The sequence below is a fragment of the Falco cherrug genome, chromosome 3 (genome assembly GCF_023634085.1).
Source record: "Falco cherrug isolate bFalChe1 chromosome 3, bFalChe1.pri, whole genome shotgun sequence".
NCBI lineage: Eukaryota > Metazoa > Chordata > Aves > Falconiformes > Falconidae > Falco > Falco cherrug.
The window spans coordinates 113,742,531-113,764,573 of NC_073699.1; the positions used below are offsets into that span (position 1 = coordinate 113,742,531).

The 22,043-nt window shown below is 41.5% G+C and overlaps 1 protein-coding gene across 2 annotated transcripts in view; it reads left to right on the forward strand.

Moving 5' to 3' along the window:
• Window positions 1-2,276: 2,276 nt before the first annotated feature.
• Window positions 2,277-22,043, forward strand: part of CTNNBIP1 (catenin beta interacting protein 1) — a 32,499-nt gene continuing 12,732 nt past the window's right edge. Inside the window, exons 1-4 of one of the 2 annotated variants that reach the window (XM_055705558.1) lie at window positions 2,278-2,471; window positions 18,294-18,383; window positions 21,220-21,341; window positions 21,840-21,930. In XM_055705558.1, the coding sequence (XP_055561533.1) occupies window positions 21,246-21,341; window positions 21,840-21,930 (187 nt within the window). In that variant the 5' untranslated portion in view covers window positions 2,278-2,471; window positions 18,294-18,383; window positions 21,220-21,245. Of the gene's footprint in view, window positions 2,472-18,293; window positions 18,384-21,219; window positions 21,342-21,839; window positions 21,931-22,043 lie in introns of both variants that reach the window. The other variant, XM_055705559.1, reaches the window with a different exon arrangement.

The following is a 22,043-nucleotide window of genomic DNA, read 5'->3' on the forward strand; positions in this document are numbered from 1 at the left end:
TATTTTTTTCAGGAAACACTGTACGGTGTCTGTATCAGAGCATGATTTTGATGGATTGGAATTGTCGAGTAAGTCTGAAATATAAAAGATTACAGAAAGAAAAAAGGTTACCAAACTAAAACCAGTTCCCTCACTGGGTACCGTACACATCTTAGAGAGAAACAGTTTTCATTACTGTTGCATATGGTTAAATTGGACAGATAATGAAAGCAGGGCTTGTGTGTACAGATGCTGCTGGAAGCCCTGAATGAGAGGGAGATGCCAACAGGTACAGAGGGACTTGGAGGGTGGAGGCAGCTGGATTGTAACGGAGTCCTAAATGAATTTGAGAGCTGATTAAGAAGGAGTTGGAGATCAGAGAAGGAAAGAGTGAATTGAGACACTTAGTTTCTAAGTCAAGCAGGGATTCAGATGAGAGGGTTTCATGAAGTTTTGGCTTACTAGAACAAACAGCAGCCTCATTAAACAGAAGAGATTAGAAGTTATTGAAAAGAAAAATCCCTTTAATCTGTTAGATTTTTACAAAATAACATGCCATCTTCATACAATACTTGTACAAATATTAGAAAGACTTAAGCTTTCAACAGTTAAACCTCTTCACATTCCCCTGATGATGATAAGCTGTATTCTTACCATTTTGTGGTTGGGGCAAGTGAGGTGGTGATTGGTAAGATAATAATTTGATCAAATGCGGTGCACTTGCATCTTGTGTTTACTTTTTGAAGGTCTCTGTGTTCCTGTGAGACATGAACAATCTTCTACTAAAGCTGTTGTGGAACTGGAGGTTAATAGGTCTCTAGAGCATCCACATTTTATGATGATACAGGTGACTACTATAATGCAAAGTGTCACCTTGCCAGATAGCTAAACATCACAATAAGCTTGATGGTAGCAAACTGAGGTGGGGCAGAAGCTGATTTGGACTCAGTGTTTTAAGAAAATAAATCTAAAAATTCTTCAACGGTAGAGGATGCCTTATACTATCTCTCTGCTAAAACCCTTTCTTAATAAATGCAGGATGTTAAATTGATGCTAGATATGATTACATTGCACTGTTACACAGTCAGCCAGCTAAATAGGAACAGGAGAGCTAGACAATACTTAGTCATAAAATGGTGTTTTGCCCATGATGTTATCAGTAAGAAAATTCATACTATTGCAAAGATGCAAATGATGGCTTAATTATACACTCCTACTACCATAAGATGCTTTTAGATCTTTCCCTCAGACTCATGTACTGTGCTAATTAAGAGTAATCCGACTGGAGGATCCCAGAGCAATGCTGCTGCATATTTTTTCCAGCTTATGCTGGAGCTCTTATGTTCTTTTCTTAAATAATTAATGATCATTACTGCCTGCTGTGCTGTGGATATGTGCTAGTGATCTCAGATCCCAGCATATTTGCACCATTCCTGTTCCTGTCAGCAGCTTGGTTTTGCTCTTTGCAGAGGCTTTCATGTTAAGACCTTCATTAACTGGCGGTGGGGTGTGGATTTCAGTGGCACTGGGCTTTCATGTCAGTAAGTTGCAAGCTGTTCGTTACTGTGACTCTTTTTATGCAGTTAAGTTAAATACAGAGTAAAAAGAACAGGTGCTTTTTAGTAAATGACACTTAGTACACAAAGCATTTTTATCTTCCGGGGTTTTATACATGCCTCGCTGGCCCCACCGGTGGGTGCGCTGGGTGAGCAGTGTTGCTGTTAAGCCCGGTGGGAAACCGAGCTGCAGGTCCTGATGGAGCAGGAGCGGTGAACCTTCCATGGCTTCTGTCTATTACAATTTGATAATTTTTTTTTTCTTTAAATTTGTAATGTTTTAAATGAATTTCTCTGTGTTCACTGCGGGTTTACTCTGCTCCAGCCTGTCTAGGGGGAGGATTACATTATTTTGGAGTGCTTGCATGGCCAGGTGAGTGCCCGTTCTGGGGGGCTCTCGGAAGACGGGCTTCCCTGGGTTTGCGGATTTGGCTTAAATTGCGCTGGCGGGGGTCGTGCAGCGCCCCGGCGCGCCCAGCAGAGCAGCCCGCTGCCGTGGCGCCGCCGTGGCTGCCCGGGGTGCCGGGGGGGGCTGCCCGGGGTGCCGGCGGGGGTGCCGGGGGGGCTGCCCGGGTGCCGGGGGGTTGCTCCGCCGCCCGCTGCGGTCGGGGGATCCGCGAGGGGGCGAGCGGGGGCGGGGTCCCTCCCGCGGGGGCGGGGTCCCTCCCGCGGGGCCGCCCCTGCCCCGCCTCTCGGCGCCGCGCCCCGCCCCGCCCCTTCCTCCCGGCCGGCCGGCGGGAGGTGCCCGCGGGCCGCCGCTGCCCTGGGCGCCGGGACCGGCGCGTCCCTCCCCCGGCGCCGCCCAGGCACCGCCCTCCCCCCGCCCCAGGCTGCCGCGGTGAGTCACGGCGGAGGAGGCGGCCGCTCGGCTCGGCTCGGCTCGACTCGCCCGCCCGCGCCGCAGGACCGCCGGGGCCGGCGCGGCCCCGCAGGCAGGTGAGCGCGGCCGCCCTTTGTGCGCGGCGCCCGGCCGGGAACAAAGGCGCTCGCCGGGCCGCGTCGCCGCCGGCCGCGGGCCTCTCTTCGGCCGCCCCGCCGGGGCCGGCGGCCGCTCCCGCGCCCCCCTGCGCGGCCCGGCGGCGGAGCTCGCCCGGGCGCCGCGGCCCCAGCCCCCGGTGGGCGCCGCCAGGCCGCGGCCCGGCCGCGCAGGTACCGGCGGCGCCTCGGCGGCCCCCGGCATCATCCCCGCCTCGCGGCGGCGGGTCCCTGCCAGCTATGGCCGCGCTCGGGCGGCAGGTGAGGGCGCTGCCCCGCGAACGCCGCGGTGCCCGGCGGCTCCCCCGGGAGCGGCGCGCCTGGCGGCTGCGGGGGCGGCCCGGGGCGGCGGCACCCGGCGCTGTCAGGAGGGCGGGGGGTGGCAGCGCCTCGTGGGCCGGGGCCGCACCGGCGCGGTGCTCCCGCTCCCCGGGTGCGAGGGCTCCTCTCCGGTGAAGGGGGTGCTGGCTGTGCCGTGTCTCCAGGTGCGCGGCATCAGCGGGCGTTTGCCTTCTGGGGAAGAGAAGGCTTCGCTCTGCTGTGTGTCATCTCTGATTTGACCGTCCCTTGGCTTGGCACACCGAACAGAACAAGCTTTGATGCTCAGCGAGATGAGAGCAAGATATTCTGCAGATTTGGTGGTTTAAAAAAAAACCCACCAAACTCCCAATAAAAGAAAACAACAGGCAGAGGAGACAATGTAGGTGTGCCTGTTCAGTGTTCCGATTCGAGTTGGCACTAGTGTGGCGATAGGCCATGCCTACTGAGTGTTTGAAGAACATAATTTTAAAATACATTTGAAAAATCAAAATTTCATGCTTAGTTTTGGTTGGCTGCTGAACTTGTAAGCTGCCGGCTACTTTGCCTTTGGTATTTTTGGAGCTCATCTATGATGGGAGGTAGCATGCTGAAGGAGAAACTCTACATAAGTGGTGATAAGAGGCTAAGCTGCGTACTTCAGGGGGTTTATTTTGAATGTATGGGTATTCAAGGTGAGGAGTATGGCTACAGAAAACGATGCGCTACTACTTTTTTAAATGCAGGCTCATTTTCTTACCGATCTAAAAGCTGCTGTTTGCCTTGACAAACAGATTCAGCTGGAAAATGGTGGCAGGTGTACTTCAGGTACATGGCAGTTGCTTCACTTTGCCATTGCCTGAAAAAACATCACCTCATTCTCCATCTCCACCATCTTGGCAGAAATTGGCAGCTGCTTCAGTGTAATTTAGAATCATTGGTAAATGGATTTGTGTGCTCTCTAGTTAGGTGGTGCATGTTAGACAGTGTAAATCTACAAGGAAGCCTGTAAGACTGAAGAAATGCAAGAGCAACGGCCATTTTCAATGAGTTAACTGAAAATTGGTTGGCTGAAGTTTTATGGCTTACCCAAAATTGCTTCAAAGAAGTAGTTCTCTTGTAGTTCATTTTAAGCATTGCAACAGAGGTTATGAAAAGTTGTATAGAACATAAAAGTGCTTTCAGGATTCTTTTTGACATCCAGGTGGGAAGATTGTGAAATCTTCACCAGGAAGATTGTCCCATAGCCTGATAGGAGTCGTCGTAATAAATACGGATCAGATACACCGCAGTTGTCACTTGCCAGCATGAATTGCGTAGAGGAGTTGTGGGTACTGCACATCGGTGTAGGTGTGGGGAAAGAGGGCTGTTTGCTCACCACATGAATTGGAGCCCCTGCCTGTTGTCTTAACAAGAGTTAGTCACACGTTTCACTAGGTATGTAACATCATAATGTTAAGTATTAGGGCTGCACAGAAATCAAGTTCTGAGTCCCAGTTCTGTGGGAGGTCTGTAGTTGGACCAGTTTCTGCTCTCTTCCATCCTCTGCCGTTTCCCTCCTTCCCCCATCCTGGGTCTTAGATCACTTCGCAAGAGGAGAGAGAGTTTTCCTGAACAACTTCTGTTACATTCTAAACAGAAGCCAAATTTTGTTATAACCTGAATTTTGTTATTGCAAATATCGACTGTGTTATACACGCCTATTGCTAAAAATTAAAAATCATCCTGCAGTTGCGTACAGGCAAATAAAAACTAATGTCTGAATGTGTTTGGTATGGTGCCGCTCATGTCAAAGGTTGATGCTTTGCCTAGGAAACAACTTGTGCGAAATCGATGTATTTATGTTAGCTTGAGGTTTTTTCCTCTCCAGAGTATTTGTCATCTATCACAGTCATAACGGTTAGGATTTTTAGTAAGTATAGAAATTCATAAGTTTGTTGTTGACTGCAAAGCATGCCTCCTGAGCATCTGACCTAATTTTAAGTGTCAAACACGCACCCAAGTGCTGTGCGTACAGAGAGGCTTTTGGAGGCTGCTGTTGAATATGCTTGGGGAAACTTTCAGCAATTTTTTCCAGAAAAGGAGAATTAGGTATCTTTAGAAATATTTCTATATGTGCAGATGCAAAACTGCATTTCTTGTTATTACAAGCTGTCAGCAGATTGGATTTGCTGCTGAAATACAAACAAGGACAGTAGCAGCTGTTACAGCTGTACCATACCATTGTGTACATCACACAGAAGTCATTGAACCTGATTTGAACCTGTTAATGTTAATAGGAAAATTTTAATCTTAATAAATACGCCAAATGTTTATGTTCTGGGAGCTGACATAAGTATTACATCTAGAAGCTGATTATAATTCAGTCTTCAGATAGTGAGAGTAAAGCACTTCTGCTGTTTTGAAATGTGTTAATAGTCATGAGGGTAAAGCTGGTCAATCACGTTCTCTATTTAAACTGTCAGCACGGTACTTCTGGAGCAGTATGGTAGGATATTCAGCCAAGAATAAACCTTCATTTGTAATAAGAAAAATGTTTAAAAATCATAGTGTTTGATAGTTTTCACTGAGCCCTCTTTAAACTTGGTCCTCTGTGTTTTTCTGATAGACTAACTGAAATCCATCATGTCTTGTAAGGTTCTGTCTGAAAGTATATGTATGTAAGTATTTTTGATAATATTTTTTTTTGTCTTTGGTGTTAAACCATATAACCAGAAACTGTACATAATTTGAATTCATAATGCCTTTAAAAAATTTCTTTTAAAATAACTCTGCATCACAGGTATTAGATTTTTTTGGTGGGCCTTTTTTTTTTTGTTTGTTTGGAGTTCTGATTTGCTGGAAAAGTAATAGTATCCATTAGTTTAATTCCAGTAAAGCTATTGCAGGTATGTGAATAGTCCCAGAAAATGCTTGGTTTGATGCTGCTGTACACCAAAGATGTCAATTATTGGCATGAAAACATTTTGTCACCTACTCCACATCCTAAGAAATGTTGGTAGTCTAATGGTCTTGCTTCTAAGTGCATGGGAGAAATGATAAATAGATAGGTTTTAAATGTACTAAAAACTTAACAGCAAACTTAATTTCATTTAGAGAAAGACCAAAACACTTTGTTTACTGTTATTGATGCGGTTGTATCTGTGAGAATGGATGAGACTTAAGTTCTTTTTCCCTTTAAAGAGCCGTGGCCTGTCTGTGAACTTCGGTTGGCATAAGAAAGCGGACAGACCAGAATGAGCAAAACTATGGCGTGTTAATAGGTGAGAAGAAGCCAAAGATCAGAAAAACAACCAAAAAAACATTAGTTGGCAATTGAATATGAGAACACTCTTCTGACTCAGGGGTTTGTTTTCAGACTCAGTGTTGGGGAAGCATATGTAACAAATGCTTAAAAAAACTAGGAAAGTTAATTTCTTACTTCTGCTCACTACTGGTGATTTGACAGAATGTTACAGTGGTTACGCGTGGTTTACATGTCAGTTTGAATATGGAAAGCCTGGTTGTACTTCCTGCATTTTAGTAAGTATTTTGAAGGTTTAACAGAACATGAGATCTGCCAAGCCTATTTTTTCTTCTTAAAAAAATAATGTGGATACATAATAATTTCTAACGCTATTTTAAAAGCAACAGCACCTACCATCTCCCAGCCTAAAAAATCATACCTGGAGATAAACTGCCATGAAAAAAAAACCTAAAAATTTCAGCTTCTTGCATTGTTGGAATTCCTGTGACTGACTAAATTAGCTACTGATTGGGGAACAGAAGCAGCCAGTAGATTTGTATGACTATTACACTTGTCTTAGGATGTTCCATTTTGTTTCCTTGCAAATATGTAGAACAAAAACTTAATTGAATTTTCAGAAAGTCAATGTTGTCGGTGTTAGGAGGGTAAGTAACAAATATGGAAGCAACTTAAGTAATCATCTCTTGTTTATGACCATGACCAAGCTCTGAAACTTCCTGACTCAGTTTATCCGTCTATAAAATTAGTTGACTGCTTCACAGGAATGTTAAGATGTTTAATTAAAGTGTAATTGTTTTGCCTCTGAACTCATCCAGGTCCTGATTCAGTGCACATTGAAGTCAGTGAGGAGCTTTTAATTAGTTTCATTGAACTTTAAGTAAGTGTAGTGTATGCCCACCCATGTCCACTTAAAGGAAATGTGACCTAAATTTTCGCAGCGGAGATTCTGTAAAGGAGCAGTGAAAATACTGAAACAGTGTAAGGGAAACTACTGATGGAAGGCTTTTGTAGCAATGAGAAGCGCATAGTGCAGCTGCGGTCGTCTCTGGTGCCTGTTGTCGTACTAACATAATGTTAATAGACTTTCCTAACTTTGCCTGTGCTGGATGTTATACAGAAAACTGAAATTGTCATTGTGCCCTGGCAGCTTGCACAATTGGTCAGTCGAGGCAATATCAGACTTCAAACAGTAACTGAATGTTTATGTGAAAATGATCAGCAATAACACACTTAAAATACAATTAACTTTAAGAGTTGATGCCAAATTGAGAAAAATACGAGCATTCACATCTGCTTAGCTGCTTTTTTTTTCAGGAATGTCTGTAGATGCCAAATAATACGCATTTGTTTATGTGGAATTCATGAAAGGTTTTGCTTAACTTCAGAGGTCAGAAACATCAGGTTTTTTAAACGGAACTTTTGTCACTGAAAATTTGGTCAGTGCCTACAAGGGGAGTCAGCAAAATAAACCTTCCACAACTCATGTAAAACTGCAGCGGTTTTCTTAATGTTACACTGTCATGATTCTTAATTCATTAGCTCTTACAAAATGTGTTTTAAACCTTAAATAAAATTCTGCACACGTAATAGTGTGCATGAGGAAATACAGTTTTGGTACCTCATTTTTGATATGTCCATTTCGTTGTTCGTTTCTTGGTAGCTGCAATTTTTGACATGATTGCTACAAGCTCCTTTTGTTGAGAAACTAAATATAATAAAGGTGTACTGTAATTGTGCTAACGGTTTGGGAAGTGCAAAATCTGTCTGCAACTTCAGTAATTCTCATTGCCCATTCTGCCTTGAACCGGTGGTTGTCACATGCAGTCCTGCTCATGGAAACTTTCTGAAGCCGTGTGGAATCTTACAGGACTTTTAACTTGTAGAAGGATCAACCTTGTCTTGAGCATCGTTGATAATGGTCTATGGACTAACATCTTTTGTTATTATTGGTATATATTGGTGTTTGATTAATCAAAATTCATATTGTTGCATCTTTGTGATGCCTCTATTCTTAGGGGAGTGGGTGCCATTTATCCTATAAATGTGCCAAATTTTACATATATAGGAGATCTTGAAAGAATGAGTTTTAAGTACTTCACAGATCACCACTAGTGAAGTTAATAATCAGACTTGCCACACAATTCCACATACGGTTTCCCATGCAGCTCAGCTTGGTTGCCTCTAACATATGTGTATTGTAAGTCTTGTACTTCTACTTTTTCTCTGTACTCTGAGCCTAATCGGTCCCAGCACCGACTGGGACTTGATATAACCCTTAAAAAAATCCTGTGGTCAGTAATTTTATTTCTGTTTAGCCCACGCGTGTGTGCGTACAGTAGTGCTAAAGGGAGATTTCTGCTGTTAAACCAGTGACCTTGTACAGGTTTTTTTGCAGTTCAAGGCTAATACAATTCAGGTAACACTCAAAGTCATGGCTAGGGAGGAAGGAAATTGCATCCTTTTTCCTGAGAATTAGGAAGTCCCATGAAAGCAAGATTTCTTTCCTTGTAATTCCACTTCACCAAAAAATGTGGAAAGCAAAATGCCTATGGTGAAATTGGTGCATAATTAGGAATTTGTTTTAAACTTGCGAATGTTACAAGTCCTCTGTCAAAATTTTTTCCTTCCTTCCTCTTCTCTCGATCAGATGTCTTTGCAGCATGGTATTGTTTAGTGAGCTAAAGAAGGTAACAAAAATCCTTTTTGTCTGCTTTTTGTTTTTAAGTAGTCCTTCAGAGAAGAGAGGTACTGGCATACTTTTGACATATGATTAAAATAGCTATTTAGACCAGTTCATTAAATAGTATCAAGGAAAGTTCTCAAGGAGTATTATTTTGTGAAGGCCCTGGGAGTAGGGGTCTCTTGCCCATATTATCCTATAATATTAATGATGCTAACAGATCACTGGGGAGGCAAAGGTTTTGTGTGGTGATTACTGCAAAAAAGATGATCAATTAATCTATTCATATTAGACAAATAGCCATTAATTCTTAGTTCAACTTGCAGCAAGAGCTATTAATAAAATACATTTTAAAATAGCTTAAAAATTAAACCATACATTGATTCAAAACTGAAACCACTTTGCTTTTTGCATTATGCAGAGTATCCATGAGGAAAGCAGCCCAGAAGATCAGGGGTTTGGGTGTGGTTTTTTTTGTTGTTCTTTGTTTTCTCTAAAGAGGCAAGATAAGTAGGTGTCATAAGGCGTGTATTTATCACTTTGCACAGCAAACTTTATTGATGTATGAGGCCAGAACAGTATTTCATGTTGTTGTCCGATGGTTAGGCAATTTTGGTAGTCAAGAACTATTAATCTAAGAGTCTGGTCCTAACACTGTGCTTTGACACAGTATTGCAAAATACTAAAATGCTAAGTAGTCACCAACCTAATAACAGCTCACATTTTAATTGCTTTAAAAAAAATATCTAGTTAGCCATAATCTCTACTATAAAAGATCTGTAGGCATTTTCAGTCTAAAATGATGTTCGGATGTCAGTATAAATTACAGGAAAGCATAGGTCACATTTTAAATTGAAAGCTCTCTCTAATAATCCTAGGCATCTGTAGAAAGATACTGTGTCGATGAGTACCAAAGAAATGCCCATAAACGTGCTGGTGCCTCAGTGCATGGAATAGTGAGAGAAGCCGTTGCGGTAGGCATTACTCACGATGTCTGGTTAAATATAACAATGCAGTGTGCTTGAGCTGCTGAGAAGTTGTCACTAGACCGCAGGCAGCTGGACTCCAAATATGGTACTTTTGGGTTTTGGGGGCTTTTACTGCATGCTTGTAAATTGAAAATAAGTGTTATTGTTATTTTAACTGCTTACAGACACTTACTGGAATTTTGCCTGTTCTGATTTTGGGACTGTCTGTCATGCTTTAGGATTAACAGTGTCATTTTCCTTTTTGTGGAAGTTGACCGAGGCATCACATTTTTGCACTAGGCATAAGTTTAATTTCCAAATGGTTTAATTAAAAAAAAAAAATTGGAATACAGATACAGTTTTCATGAAACTGGTTGGAAGCATACCAAGTACTGAAGTGCTTGTCCATTAGCAGAGCTGGTAATTCTGCATGTGTGCTTATTCGTGCCTATTTCTGTTTCCTGTTCCATTTCAAGCCACTTGAGAGTAACTGGAGAAGGTTGAAAAAACATCCTGCACCTTGGGCATACACAAATACTTGCATCGGTGTTGACATTGTACTCCGTTGTATAGGCATGGTAGGCTTATTTTAGGTTCATTATGAAGACCAAACCAATTTCTTGCTTCTACAGTCAACTCATTCTTAATCAGTGTTTATGCTTCGTGAGTGTAGCGTGTTTATCTCCTGTGTATTAAGTTATCTTTTAGCCTGTTGAGTTTAGTTTCTGTGATATAAATGGCAACCTTCAGTAAACCCCAGTTTTAATGCTAATGATCTATAAGTCTTCAGAGGATTGCGAGTCTGGCGTTACCACTTCTTACAGAGCTTCTCAGAAAACGTGACTTTGGTCATAAAGCTGATTGACATGACAAGAAAATGAAGTGACCACAATTAATGGTCTTGATCTTCCTTGTACGTGTTTGTGTATTGGCTTTGGTTCAGTTTCTGTGATGATCACAGAACAGACATGCTGCAGGAGGCTGTCAGTGTCAGTAATTAATAGTCAAAAAATATGATACTGCATAGGTGGAGGTGTTAATATGGGTACATATTTGTACAACGTGTGCAGCGTGCCTACCATGTAAAATGGGATAGGTACATTGGAAATAATTTTTTGATTCTTGTAGACAGTTGTTAAAATGTTTACCTGTTACTGGTGCTCCTTTTTTCCACTGGTTTATCATTCAAATTAAAAACAAACTTTGAAAATAAGCTTCCTAAGAGCAAGAAAGGCGTCTCAAGTTTGTTATATCTATGTGCTGGAAACTTCACTTTCTGTTTCTGAAAAGGTAGATTGTTTACAAAGATATCCACAGAAAGCATTACCATACAGTTTTGTTTTGAAGATGTATGCGTAACACTTTTTTTTACAGCAGTAATTCTGTTGTGTGGGATACCTGGCAATTAAAATCATTGGCTATCTATCATTAGTGCCTAATTTCCTGTCTAGGAGATTTGTAGCTTTGTTATAAATAGGGAAGAGGTGTGTGACCACTGCTACAGCAAGAGCAGCACCTGTCAGTCCAGCTGTTGAAGACCATCTTGAGTGAAGTATTGTAATTTTCTTTTAGAATTGTTTCTTGGACTGGGATAGAGTTTCTGTATAAACTGCTGTAGCTGAGTGTTGTTACTTTTTCAGAATTTTTGACAGTTTTGTCTTTGAAGTGTGAATACCTTAGTGAAATGCAAGTCTTTTTTTAAGGTTTTGTTGCTGTTACACATCTGATTTCAGAGGCTTCAAGTTGACTGACGTGAACTACCTAAAAAGCTGTACTGCCTCTTCTCACTGTATGAGACATGACAGATGTCTTCTCTTTGAGAGATTGCTGCTGTAGTATGGAGAAAAAAAATAATCATCTGGTTTGTATGTCTCTGCAGGCCAGGAGGCAAGCATAAACTTCATAAAAATTGTGATTATAATGGTAGAGGGTTTATTTTTTTTCCAGTTAGCTGGAACATTGATGTAAGGACTGTTTTATTATATTGGGAAGCTTTTCTGAATGCACTTCATTACTACTTTTGAAGTCCTTTTGAAGCTCTGAAAGGTGCTCCAGCACTGGGGGGGGAAAAAAAACCCTACTTGTTTTTATAGATTTTTCATATCTAAATGACAGTGTTTGGGGCTGTTTCCTGTCCCTCTTCAAGAGGGAGAGGACTGTACTGTTTTGTTAAAAACTTCTGCCTAACATTTAAGAGATGTGAACCTACCACTGGAGTTCCAACTGTAAATTGACCAAATTCAGATTCAAAAGTCAACTGAAAGAGAACACTGAACATAGAAACAATGGGGGGGGGGGAAGTATTAAATATTTCAACTCCTACTGTTCACCTATAAATAGGTAGCTGTTATGAATTCTTCATTGTTGTATCTCTCTGGAGATGGGAATTAATCCAATCTCCAGCTGCCTGTGACTGAAGGTCACAAGTCAGGCTGAATTAGAGAAAAACTTGTAGCAGGATTTTGCGGACTCTGGGTCCTGACTTCAGGTTTCAGGCTCCATCTTGGAAGGTTTGTAGGGCTCTAGCTGTTCTCCGTAAAATGTCATTGGAAAATTAACAAGGCTTAAAGGTGCAGCATCCCCTTGCACTTAAAACTTCCCAGTATGACTGTGTTTTCACCACTGAAGTACTCAGTAGTGTAACTGTGGAGGCTAATAGCTTAACCTCGTATAATGATGCCATGGAGTTTCTTCATGCTGGCTGTTAACTCCATTTGTGTAGTGCAAAGGAAACCTGCAGCGGTTGGTTTTATTCACTGTAACTCCTTATCTGAGCTTTTATAATCCTATCCCATTAATTGAGGTTTTTAGCTGCCTTGAACAGAACCAGCCAGACTCAAGAAAAAAAAATAATTGTAGCTGAACTAACTCCTGTTGATTTCTTTTGGCTGTAACTGGAAATGATACAAGATATTAAAGAGGTAGTCAGCTGTGACTTAAATTTAAGGAGCTTGATAGATGGCCACTTAAGTACCCTGATTTATTGAGGCTGAATTTGTAAAATATTACATTTGCTGGCAGCTTACTGCCTTTTTCTGCCTTTTTCTCTCCCGCCCCCCCCCAGTTTAGGCTGTACAAATTGCTCAGTTTCAGGTTGTTTTTTCCTATACCAGTAAAATGTGGAATTTAAGCATTATAGAAGACTACAGTATTGGGGAGAATATGTATGTAATCTGAAGGAACAAAAGCTCATGTTTTCTCATTGCATTAAATAAGCATGTCTTTAAAATTAAATGGCATGCTTAAGTAGTTTGCCTTATGCAAAATTTATAAACATACTGATTTTTAGTGTGTTTTTTTCTTTTTCTGTTGCGTTATGTAATATTTTGGGGGTTTCTGTGTGTGGTTGGTTGTTTGGGGGTTTTTTGTTGGTGTGGGCTTTTTTTGGTTTTTTGTTTATAAAGGAATGATGGGGGGTGTCAGTAATTTAGAAGTTCTTTATTAGGAGCCCATCTGTGGCATTGTCCAGCGGAGAAGCCCTTCCAGGTTTTGAATTCCTAAGAGTATAGGCGGAAGTGAGGGAAAATCCAGTGACGAATCTGTAATTTTCAGTTGCTGTGAGTTGGAATCCTCCTCTACGGAAAGCATTCAGTCAGCACACTTCTTGCTGGTGAGCTTGAGTTTCCTTGGAAGCTGTTCCATCTGTTTGTAGAACAGACTAGTTAAGCTGAGTTTGTGTGCAGATTTCTCCTGTCCACATTTATTTTTTTAAAGTGAAAACACAGTAGCTGATGTTCTAAACTTAGTTAGGAAAAAGGGGGAGGCTAACTGCAAAGACAGTATTTTTTCATTACATGCTGTTGTGTCCAGGGTTAGTAGCTGAACAGAAAGCTGGTACAGTCTTTTAGTTAGTTTTTGGGAAGGATTATACTGTATTGTCTGTCATTATAAACTTTTCAGGACAAGTAACAGTGTGGAGAGGTAGGGCAGCATTTCTTAGTGCTACCGGAAAAGTTAAAAACACTTAATCCCCTTCTGCTTCGGTAACATACTTGTAAAGTAGCCCAGCGTCCTCAGTGCAAATGTACCTACACCTTATGGTTCCAAACCCACGTCCCGTTTACTCTAGTCTCTTAACTTATTGCCTTGCTAGAAAGTGTAACCTCCATCTGTGGTGTTTTGCATGAAGGTGATGCTGAAACTGTCTTTTGCCGAGGGGACGGGAGTGCACATACTCTCTCCACAGCCAGAGATGGGTTTGGTAGCAGACAAACAGGCATCAGAAGGGGGATGTCAGGCGTGCTGGACTCTGCCCAGTCCACATGTTGGGCCTTGCAAAGCAGAAGGCATTCCTGTGATCCTCACCCAGCCCTTCTGCAGGCAGCAGGGGAGCCAAGTGCTGTTGAACAGGACAGCTTTGCCGTTTGTTTGCTGACCGGCCTCATTTACTGCTTGGAAAGGGAGGGAATGTTTTCTAAACTCAAATTTTATTGCTTTGGCAAAACTGGGCTGGCAGTTTTGGCTGTCATGTATAGATCTTTCTCATTTATTATTCTGTCTTGTGAATCATATTAAAAATAAATGAGAACTAAATTTTATTCCCTATGCCTGCCAAACAAGAGAAAATGAGGTGACCCAATTATGTCCATTTGCACTGTGGTGGATGCAGCAGGATGAGCGTGTAGAGTTTAGTCTTTTAACACAGTTTATTGAAGTATGTAGTCATTCCAGGCCGAAGTACAGCTTTCAAAATGCACAGGTTAGTCTTTTTTGCAAGAAAGGAATCGAGTAATGGCACTGGAGAGCAGAACCATGCCGAGCTGGAGGATAGGTAAGGTATTGGCAGCCCACACCTTCCTGTTGGCTTTGCACATCTGCCTCACCTCTACCTGCAGAGACCAGTTCCAGGCTGGATACAACAGTGCATTCTGTACGGCTTCATCAGCCTGTGGCATCTCTTCCTTTCCTGCTAGTAATTCAGGATACAGTTGCCAGAGATTCAGCGGAGACCCCAGTGTTTCTTCACTTGGGCCAGTAAGTACCAGTGAACGTGTACCTGGGCTTCTGAATAGCTTTGACTGTCCCTTTTGCATGAACAGCTTCGTAGGTGAGTTCTGTTAACGCTGTGGGGACTCCATGAGTCCACTCACAACGGTTCTTGTTCTTCTACCTCTCTGTTTGGCTTTTTGTGCTAAAAATACAGATTGAAATGTTATCTTTCAGGTTTCTCGTATGCAATATATCTGGCAAGAACACATCAATAAATTCTGTGTTTTAACTATAAACAGTAGGTTTCATTAGCACTGTTGATAAAAGTTTGTTTGTGATGTATAGGATGTGCAAAATTTGTTTTTATCTTTGCTGATCAGCAGACCTGCCAGCATCCTACGTTTGGCATGTTGCATCCTGATGCTGGTTCCGTTTCCTTATGCTGTTGTAATTCAGTGACATGTACCTCAAAAGCATGTTTCTTTTCCACTAGTGTGCCTTACATTCTCGCTTAAGAACTCGACCTAGTGATGTTTGGGGAAGCAGCATGATCTCTTAAGTGACAGAACGTAAAGCTAAGTCTTCGACCTTTATCCATCTCCCATATGGACGTCTCTGAACTTGTAAACATCGCTTCACTGCCTCTGAGTTTTCCTGTATGTCAAAAAACACTCACTCCTTGTAACCGTCTCTGACCCAAGTGTAAACCGTTGTAAGGATGTAGAATTATTTGGGGCAGAAGGATATGGATGGATTGAAACTGGAGTCTTTGTGCTTAGGTTTTCATTTCATTTCCATGCTTTTATCTCTTCTTGCCCCAGTGGGCTTACATTCCCAGCCAGGATTTAAGAACCATTTTGAGTGTTAAGTTTGAGAAATGGGTTTATGTTCTTGTATTCTAGTGACACCTAAGTTGGAGAGCGTTTGGGAGGTGGTTTTTTTCTCATACTCATGAGAGTACATAGTATGAATTAAGCTTTGATGGAATCTCATGACTGAATCTTGCTTTCCATGGTGGAAGTGCTGATTGGTGTGAGGAGCCCGAGCAGCTCTTGTAGTGCCTGTGTGAGGGTAAGGTGATACAGACCTACCAGAGTTAATAGATTAAATTAAGCATATTTATAGTTACCATTAAAATTCCCCAAGTGCACCCAAATTGCAAATGACAATAGTGTACACGTTTGTTAAGACAGAGACAAAAAATTGGAGCCGAGCATGGGCAAAATAAACAATGTTCTGACCTTGCAGGAATAGAAGGTGAATATAGGTGAGCAAAGCAGCAGAATTCAGAGCTGGTAATTGCAACTGAGGCAAGGGATTTCCTGACCTGGAAAGTGCTTCAGGGAACAGATCATTGTGTGGCACGCAGGTCTGTTGGGACTCTGAACATTGTGAGCAGAACTCGTGCTAGTAGTGATTCAGCTGTTCCTCAGCTGTCTTGCTAAACTCTCATACTTTGCACTTCTTCCCTCCCACCCCCAAAATACACAGTTGCAAAATATTTTTAGATCTTATTTCTTAGGGTTTGTTAGAAATGAATGTGGAAATGTTGATGTGTAGTTAAAGATGCTGGAAGCATGAGCTGCTGTTTAGAACAGATAGGAACAAGTTGGTAAGAGAACCCTTGTGTGACTTCAGACTGGTCACTTGGCATTTAAGCCGTAGTTTGTTCTCATACTTTTAAGAAAAAGTAATGAACCCGATTTCATTTTTTTTTAATATATATTTTATTTACTGCAGTCAATTTTGGAGCCTTTAGCCGTAAAGGTGCTTGTTACTCAGAGGCTGTGCCCTATGGTGTAGCGGAGTACTCCTCAAGCTGTGGTGTACAAGCTTGATGTTCCACCCGTGTGTTTGTGGTGGTGATGAGGATGGTTCAGCTGGGCAGCCACATGGATTGCACCAAGGCGGCATTTTTGGTTTCAGTGCTGCTGCTGACTTGTAGAGGGACTAGGCTTTTCCTTGCCTATGGTACAAGCGTTCTGGCTGGCCATGAAAATGTTTGGGGTTTTTTTTGGTTCTCGGGTGAATTACTCTGAATTTATAGCATTAGGAAAGCATTTGATCTTTCTGGTTTTATTTATATTTTGTGTTAAATATAACAAATGCGTATATTACTGCCGTTTGCAGTTTTGGGTGTGCATGGGGAATTTTAATGGTAACTATAAATATGCTGTTACCATCAGAAGGACAGAAGTGCGCCTCAGAAGTGGTTACCTCCCATTCCCTAATCCTTTTCTTAAGGAAGGAGTTCACACAGTTGTGTGGTGAGTATTTGTACAGCGGTGGTGGTGGGGTGTCTTTGAAGTCTATAGAAATGAGAACAGCAATTAGTTACTGCAAATGGACCTGTTGTCAGTGCTGTAGATAATCTTTCTTGGGACCGCATTGCGTATTTAGAGGGCAAGAACAGTGGGAACTAATTAGCGAGGCAGGGCTTAAATAATCCTTTCAGAGCAGGCAATTTCTCTCCTCTAGAGAGGTGAAATGATTCTTTTAAGCCATTGATAAAGCTCAGCTGCTTCCAGCACTTGTTAGTAAGAGAGGCTGTTGAGAACCTATGGGTGAAACTAGCGGGTATTTTGGATTCAGCATTTCTCTGATGAAGCTGGTGTACGGAACAGTTGAGTAGCTCTTGCTGCTCCTGCCTTATTTTCCAGCTATAATGACATCTGCATGGGCTGGTGAACAGCCATGAAAGAAATTGAATTAGTCTAGATCTGCCTTCACTTGTTCATGACAAAAACCCAAACAAACAAAAGAAGAGAGTATGTTTGGTACATTTAATTGGACTTGATTAACAAGTGGTGCATGTCTTCCCTAATCAGAAACTCTTAATTAAGTACAGCAGTTTATGCTATTTATTACATGATTCTAACTGCAATGCTGTCCTGAGCAGCGGGCACTTGCTGTTGCATTGCACATTACAGAGGGCTTGGACTGACTTCATTTGTGAGACTGAGCTGGTTGTCTTAGAGGCCAATGTGATGGATCAGAAGACGTATAAATTCTTACTGTGCCCTGATACCCAGTGTCAGTTGTAAAATATGTTCAGAAATATGTCACCAGCCTTACAAAAGTCTTTAACTGTTAGCTGTTGGTGACTGACCAGTGAGGCTGGTCTGAAAAATCCTGCGCAAAGGGTTTTCCAGCCCAGCTTCCAGCGCCAGTCTGTAATTGCTATATTCAGATAATATACGCATAGTTGAAAACAATAATTTTGGTCAAAATCAGCATGCTTTACATTTCTCCCTAGTTTTCCTCAAACCTTTGGTAAGCTATGCCTATTTGTAATACTTTTTTTTTCTTATGAGAAGAAATTACATGTCGTGATGTTTATTGGTTCTTCCAGGGAGTCAGGTTTTATGCTGAAAGATTCTTAAAGAATGTGAAGCTTGAATGCATTCCATTCTCAAGTGATTGGGAATGTCGTTGGTATGGTCAGGGTGTAAATCTTGCAGATGAAGACTGGCTTGGCCTTTAAAAAACTTAGGCTTTAAATATAAAAAGGGTCTACAAACTCCAGACAAGCCTACAGCTTGATGAATTTTGGCTAGGCTGCATTCTAAAGCAGACTGCAATTCAAAGCATATCGAATAAAGGGTCTTTCTAGTTTTCAGCGTTGTATATTTCTGTAATGCCTTGCTTATTTGTTTTCACAGGGCAGTTTCCTCATACATTTTTTCCAGCCAGGGTCATTAATTGGAACTGAACACCTGGGTTATCTGATCTTCTGTGGTTTTTAGAAGCAGGTACGTTGGCAGGGAAATCTCTGATGTTTTCTTGGTTGGGGGTGGGGTGATATATGTGCCAAAAAGAACTGTAGGGTTAGGGAAATTCTGCTTAAGTAATGTTTCATTATGTATAGTATATTAATGTAGCTTTCTTGAGAAGGCAAAGTTAAGTACATTGATAAAAGAGTTTTTTCAGCACTTCGTTTATAAAGATGGATTGTGCTGTCTTCCGGGCATACAGACTAGCTTTGTAAGTGGTTTTGGAAATTTACTGATGTAATATATGCTGGTAGTATTGTCATCCTAAACCATGCCTAATAAAAGCTCTGTGTAACAGGAGCAGAGGTATTTTAAATTTTTTCATGCTGGGGTCTCAGTACTGTCTTAAGACTTTAGTCTTTCTACTTTGATGTCATCAAGTAGGAAAAGCTGTGGTGGCAGAGGCTGTCATCCGAAATAATTGTGCAGTGTATGAAGAGCAAAGTGCTGTTGCTCTGTTAGTCGTACTATAACCCTCCTTTATACGTGGAATTTGATAGCTTTGAGCCCTATTGAGTGCTTTTCCCCCCCCGTGTCGCTTACTGTCTGAAGCATTCCCTGAATGGGCAGGCTTTAGTAAGTATCCTCCCTGTTAAGCAGGTACCTTCATGATAAATCCATCTTGGCTGAAGTTCACTTGAGCAGAACCACGTTTAGGTAGCAATTTCCATTGCTCCTTTTCAAGGTCTGAAAAATCAGTAAACAACTAGAGGACTATTATGATGGAAAACAATTATTGATGGCATGTATAGACAATAAATCTCTTCTGATACCTGATGTGTAGAGGAATGCTAAAATGTGGTCTTCCTAGCTGGCATGGGGAGCAGCCGTGGCATTTTCTTGGTGTTTGTGTATGGTGCCACCTATTGATATATATCCTATATAGTCGGTTCCATTTTTAAACAGTAGGTGTGTTACCCCATTTCAGGTATTTGCTGTTGTGCTTTTTCTTTTCTAGATTGATTTCTTTGGCTGTTAGTACGGCACCTCCCTCTTAAAGTAACAATATTAAAAAAAAAAAAAAGTTATGTTTTAGTATAATATTAAGAACCAGTCACAACCTTTCAGACTTGCTTGGTATCTTGATAAACGTTCATTGTTTTATCAGTCTCTGAATATGCATAACTTAATGACTGTTGCTCGCAGACTTGCTTTGTTCATTGTCTTGCTGTTGACATCACTTGTTAGCACTCAGTAAGTTGCTCTGTGGAGTACATGCTTAGTAGCATAATCCAATCTACTTAATTGAGTTGACACTAACAAAAATACAGGATCGTTTTATTTCCCCTTCAGAAAGCAGTTTGCTGATTATAGCAAAAAAATACGATCACCTTGCCCAACTACAGGCTGCAAGTTTGCAAGCAGAACCCAAATGAGCATAATGGAGATCTTCCCGCTGGAAACGTATTCAAGTAGGACTAGTGATGTATCTTTCTCCACTTTTTACTACAGTTACCTTCATGCTAAGTAGTGTGTGTGGTAAAACCTAGCCCAGCAGCTGCTACTTAAGTTTGCATTACTTCTGACTCATGCAGGAGGGCCTAGGCATAATTTTAAACTGTTTCCACACCCAGATTACTTTCCCTTAAAAGTAATAATGAAAATGAAGTGATGGGAGAGGTTTGGTTATGACTACCGGAAAACATTACATGGAAAACAGTGCTTGAACCGGCTGTGATACAGACTTCACTAAGCGTGCCTGTGTATGTAGTGTGTTCCCTTGGTTACTAAGGTTTCAGGAAAGCAGATTAGTAGCTTAGTATAGGACCAGACCCAGTTCTGTGAATGAAAACTAGTAGGAGACCTGTTCTGGAGTCACTTCATGGAGCTGTGCGTTGTGGAAGGGTGCCTGGCTTACACCTCCACCCATAGATTCCGTAGCGGGGATTAAGTTCCTGCAACATGCAGTACTTCTAAGAAGTTAGTTTAATTTGTTCCACTGCTGTACTAGTGTATTATTTGAAGCACAGTTATTTTCTAAATTCGAAGGTAAGGGTTTTACTATTGTTGACTTAATAAACATGCTCCAAGATAATTTCTAATGGCAGCTGCAGTGTATGTCTGAGCATTTTTTTTGTTTTGGTAAACACCCTATTGTGGAACTTAATTACCAGATACTCGGACAACAAAGTATAATCATGCTCTGTGCTATAGAATTTAGAGAGCATAGTCTGTTTATTCCATAATGTAATTATTTGCTATTAAGGCAGGAAAGCAAAACTACAGCTTTTAAATGATAGGAGAAAGGATGATAAACTCTGCTCCTTCCCTGCTCCTCTTAGCTCTTCTTTCTCTCCAAAACCATTTAATATGTTTTATTAACTTTTCCAAGAGTGCGGTGGCCTCTTTTATATGATGTAAAAAGAAAAGAGATAAGAGAAAGAATGAAGAGTTTATTTTGTTCAGCCATTGCAGGCTTTATGGCTGTGCACCCTGCATCCTGTTTTCATACTGGTTATGTTGATTTATGGGAAAAACCCAAAACCCCAGACTCTTCTGTCAGGGCAATTCTTTCATCTGTGTGTTAGAATTCTCTTTTTCTATTCCTGCAGTAATGTTACAACAGCTAATGAGCTAGTAGGGATGTGAACATCAGCCTCTTTGAATGTTTGAGTTGCATATGTAAGGCCCAATTTAGCTGTTCAAATTTTTAAGGATTTCTCTGATGAAGCATGGGATTCTTTATTCCCCCAGGCTATTACGTGGTCTGCCCATCGGTGAAAAATGGGGGGTTTGGAAATCAAACCTTTCCTATTACTCTTATTATACCCCATTACTTATTTTACTTTGTCTTTTTCTGATCTTACATCTTCAGGAAATCCAGGAGCTGGCAGGAGGGGAATGAACCGTGAGGGCGTCCCCGGAAAGAGTCCGGAGGAGATGTATATTCAGCAGAAAGTGCGAGTCCTACTCATGCTGAGGAAGATGGGATCAAATGTAAGAGGCGCTGTCATAGCCGATATCTGTGGCTTTCCAGACAATTTTGTAGTAACTGGCATAGTGCTTACTGAGATGGGCAGGTGATGGTCTGGTTTTATCACTGAATTGTTTTAGCTGTCATTGATTTAACCATTATCTGCAGTTAAACAGAATTGATTATTTTTTTTTTAATATTTATAAGGATTGCGATGCCTGAAACGAAATCTGAGCATCTCATCATTTCTCTATATACATTAAAGTTTTTTTCATTATTGGAAAACCAGCAAAATAAAGCAGCTGTTTTGAGGGGACTTTGCATCCCTCCACGAATGCATGATGTACCAGTTTGCTGCTGTGTCCTTGCTGATGGTATAGTTTGCACAGATAACAGTTGATTAAACTGTTGAAGAGGAGAATAGAGGCAACTGTGAAGTTTCTTACTGGGAAGTGGGAGATAATATCTTCAGTCTTTCTTCATTTTCCTTTTTTGCTGACTGACTCTCTGTGCATTTCCAGCTGACTGCTAGTGAAGAGGAGTTCTTGCGCACATATGCAGGTGTAGTGAATAGCCAGCTTAGCCAGCTTCCTCAACACTCAATTGATCAGGGTGAGTACTACATTTGTTTGCCTTGGGTTTATTTAATCTGTGAGAACAGTCTCGGAAAATACCAAATTTAGGTTCCTGTATTTGTCTAATAATATGCCGCGTACTTATACCCA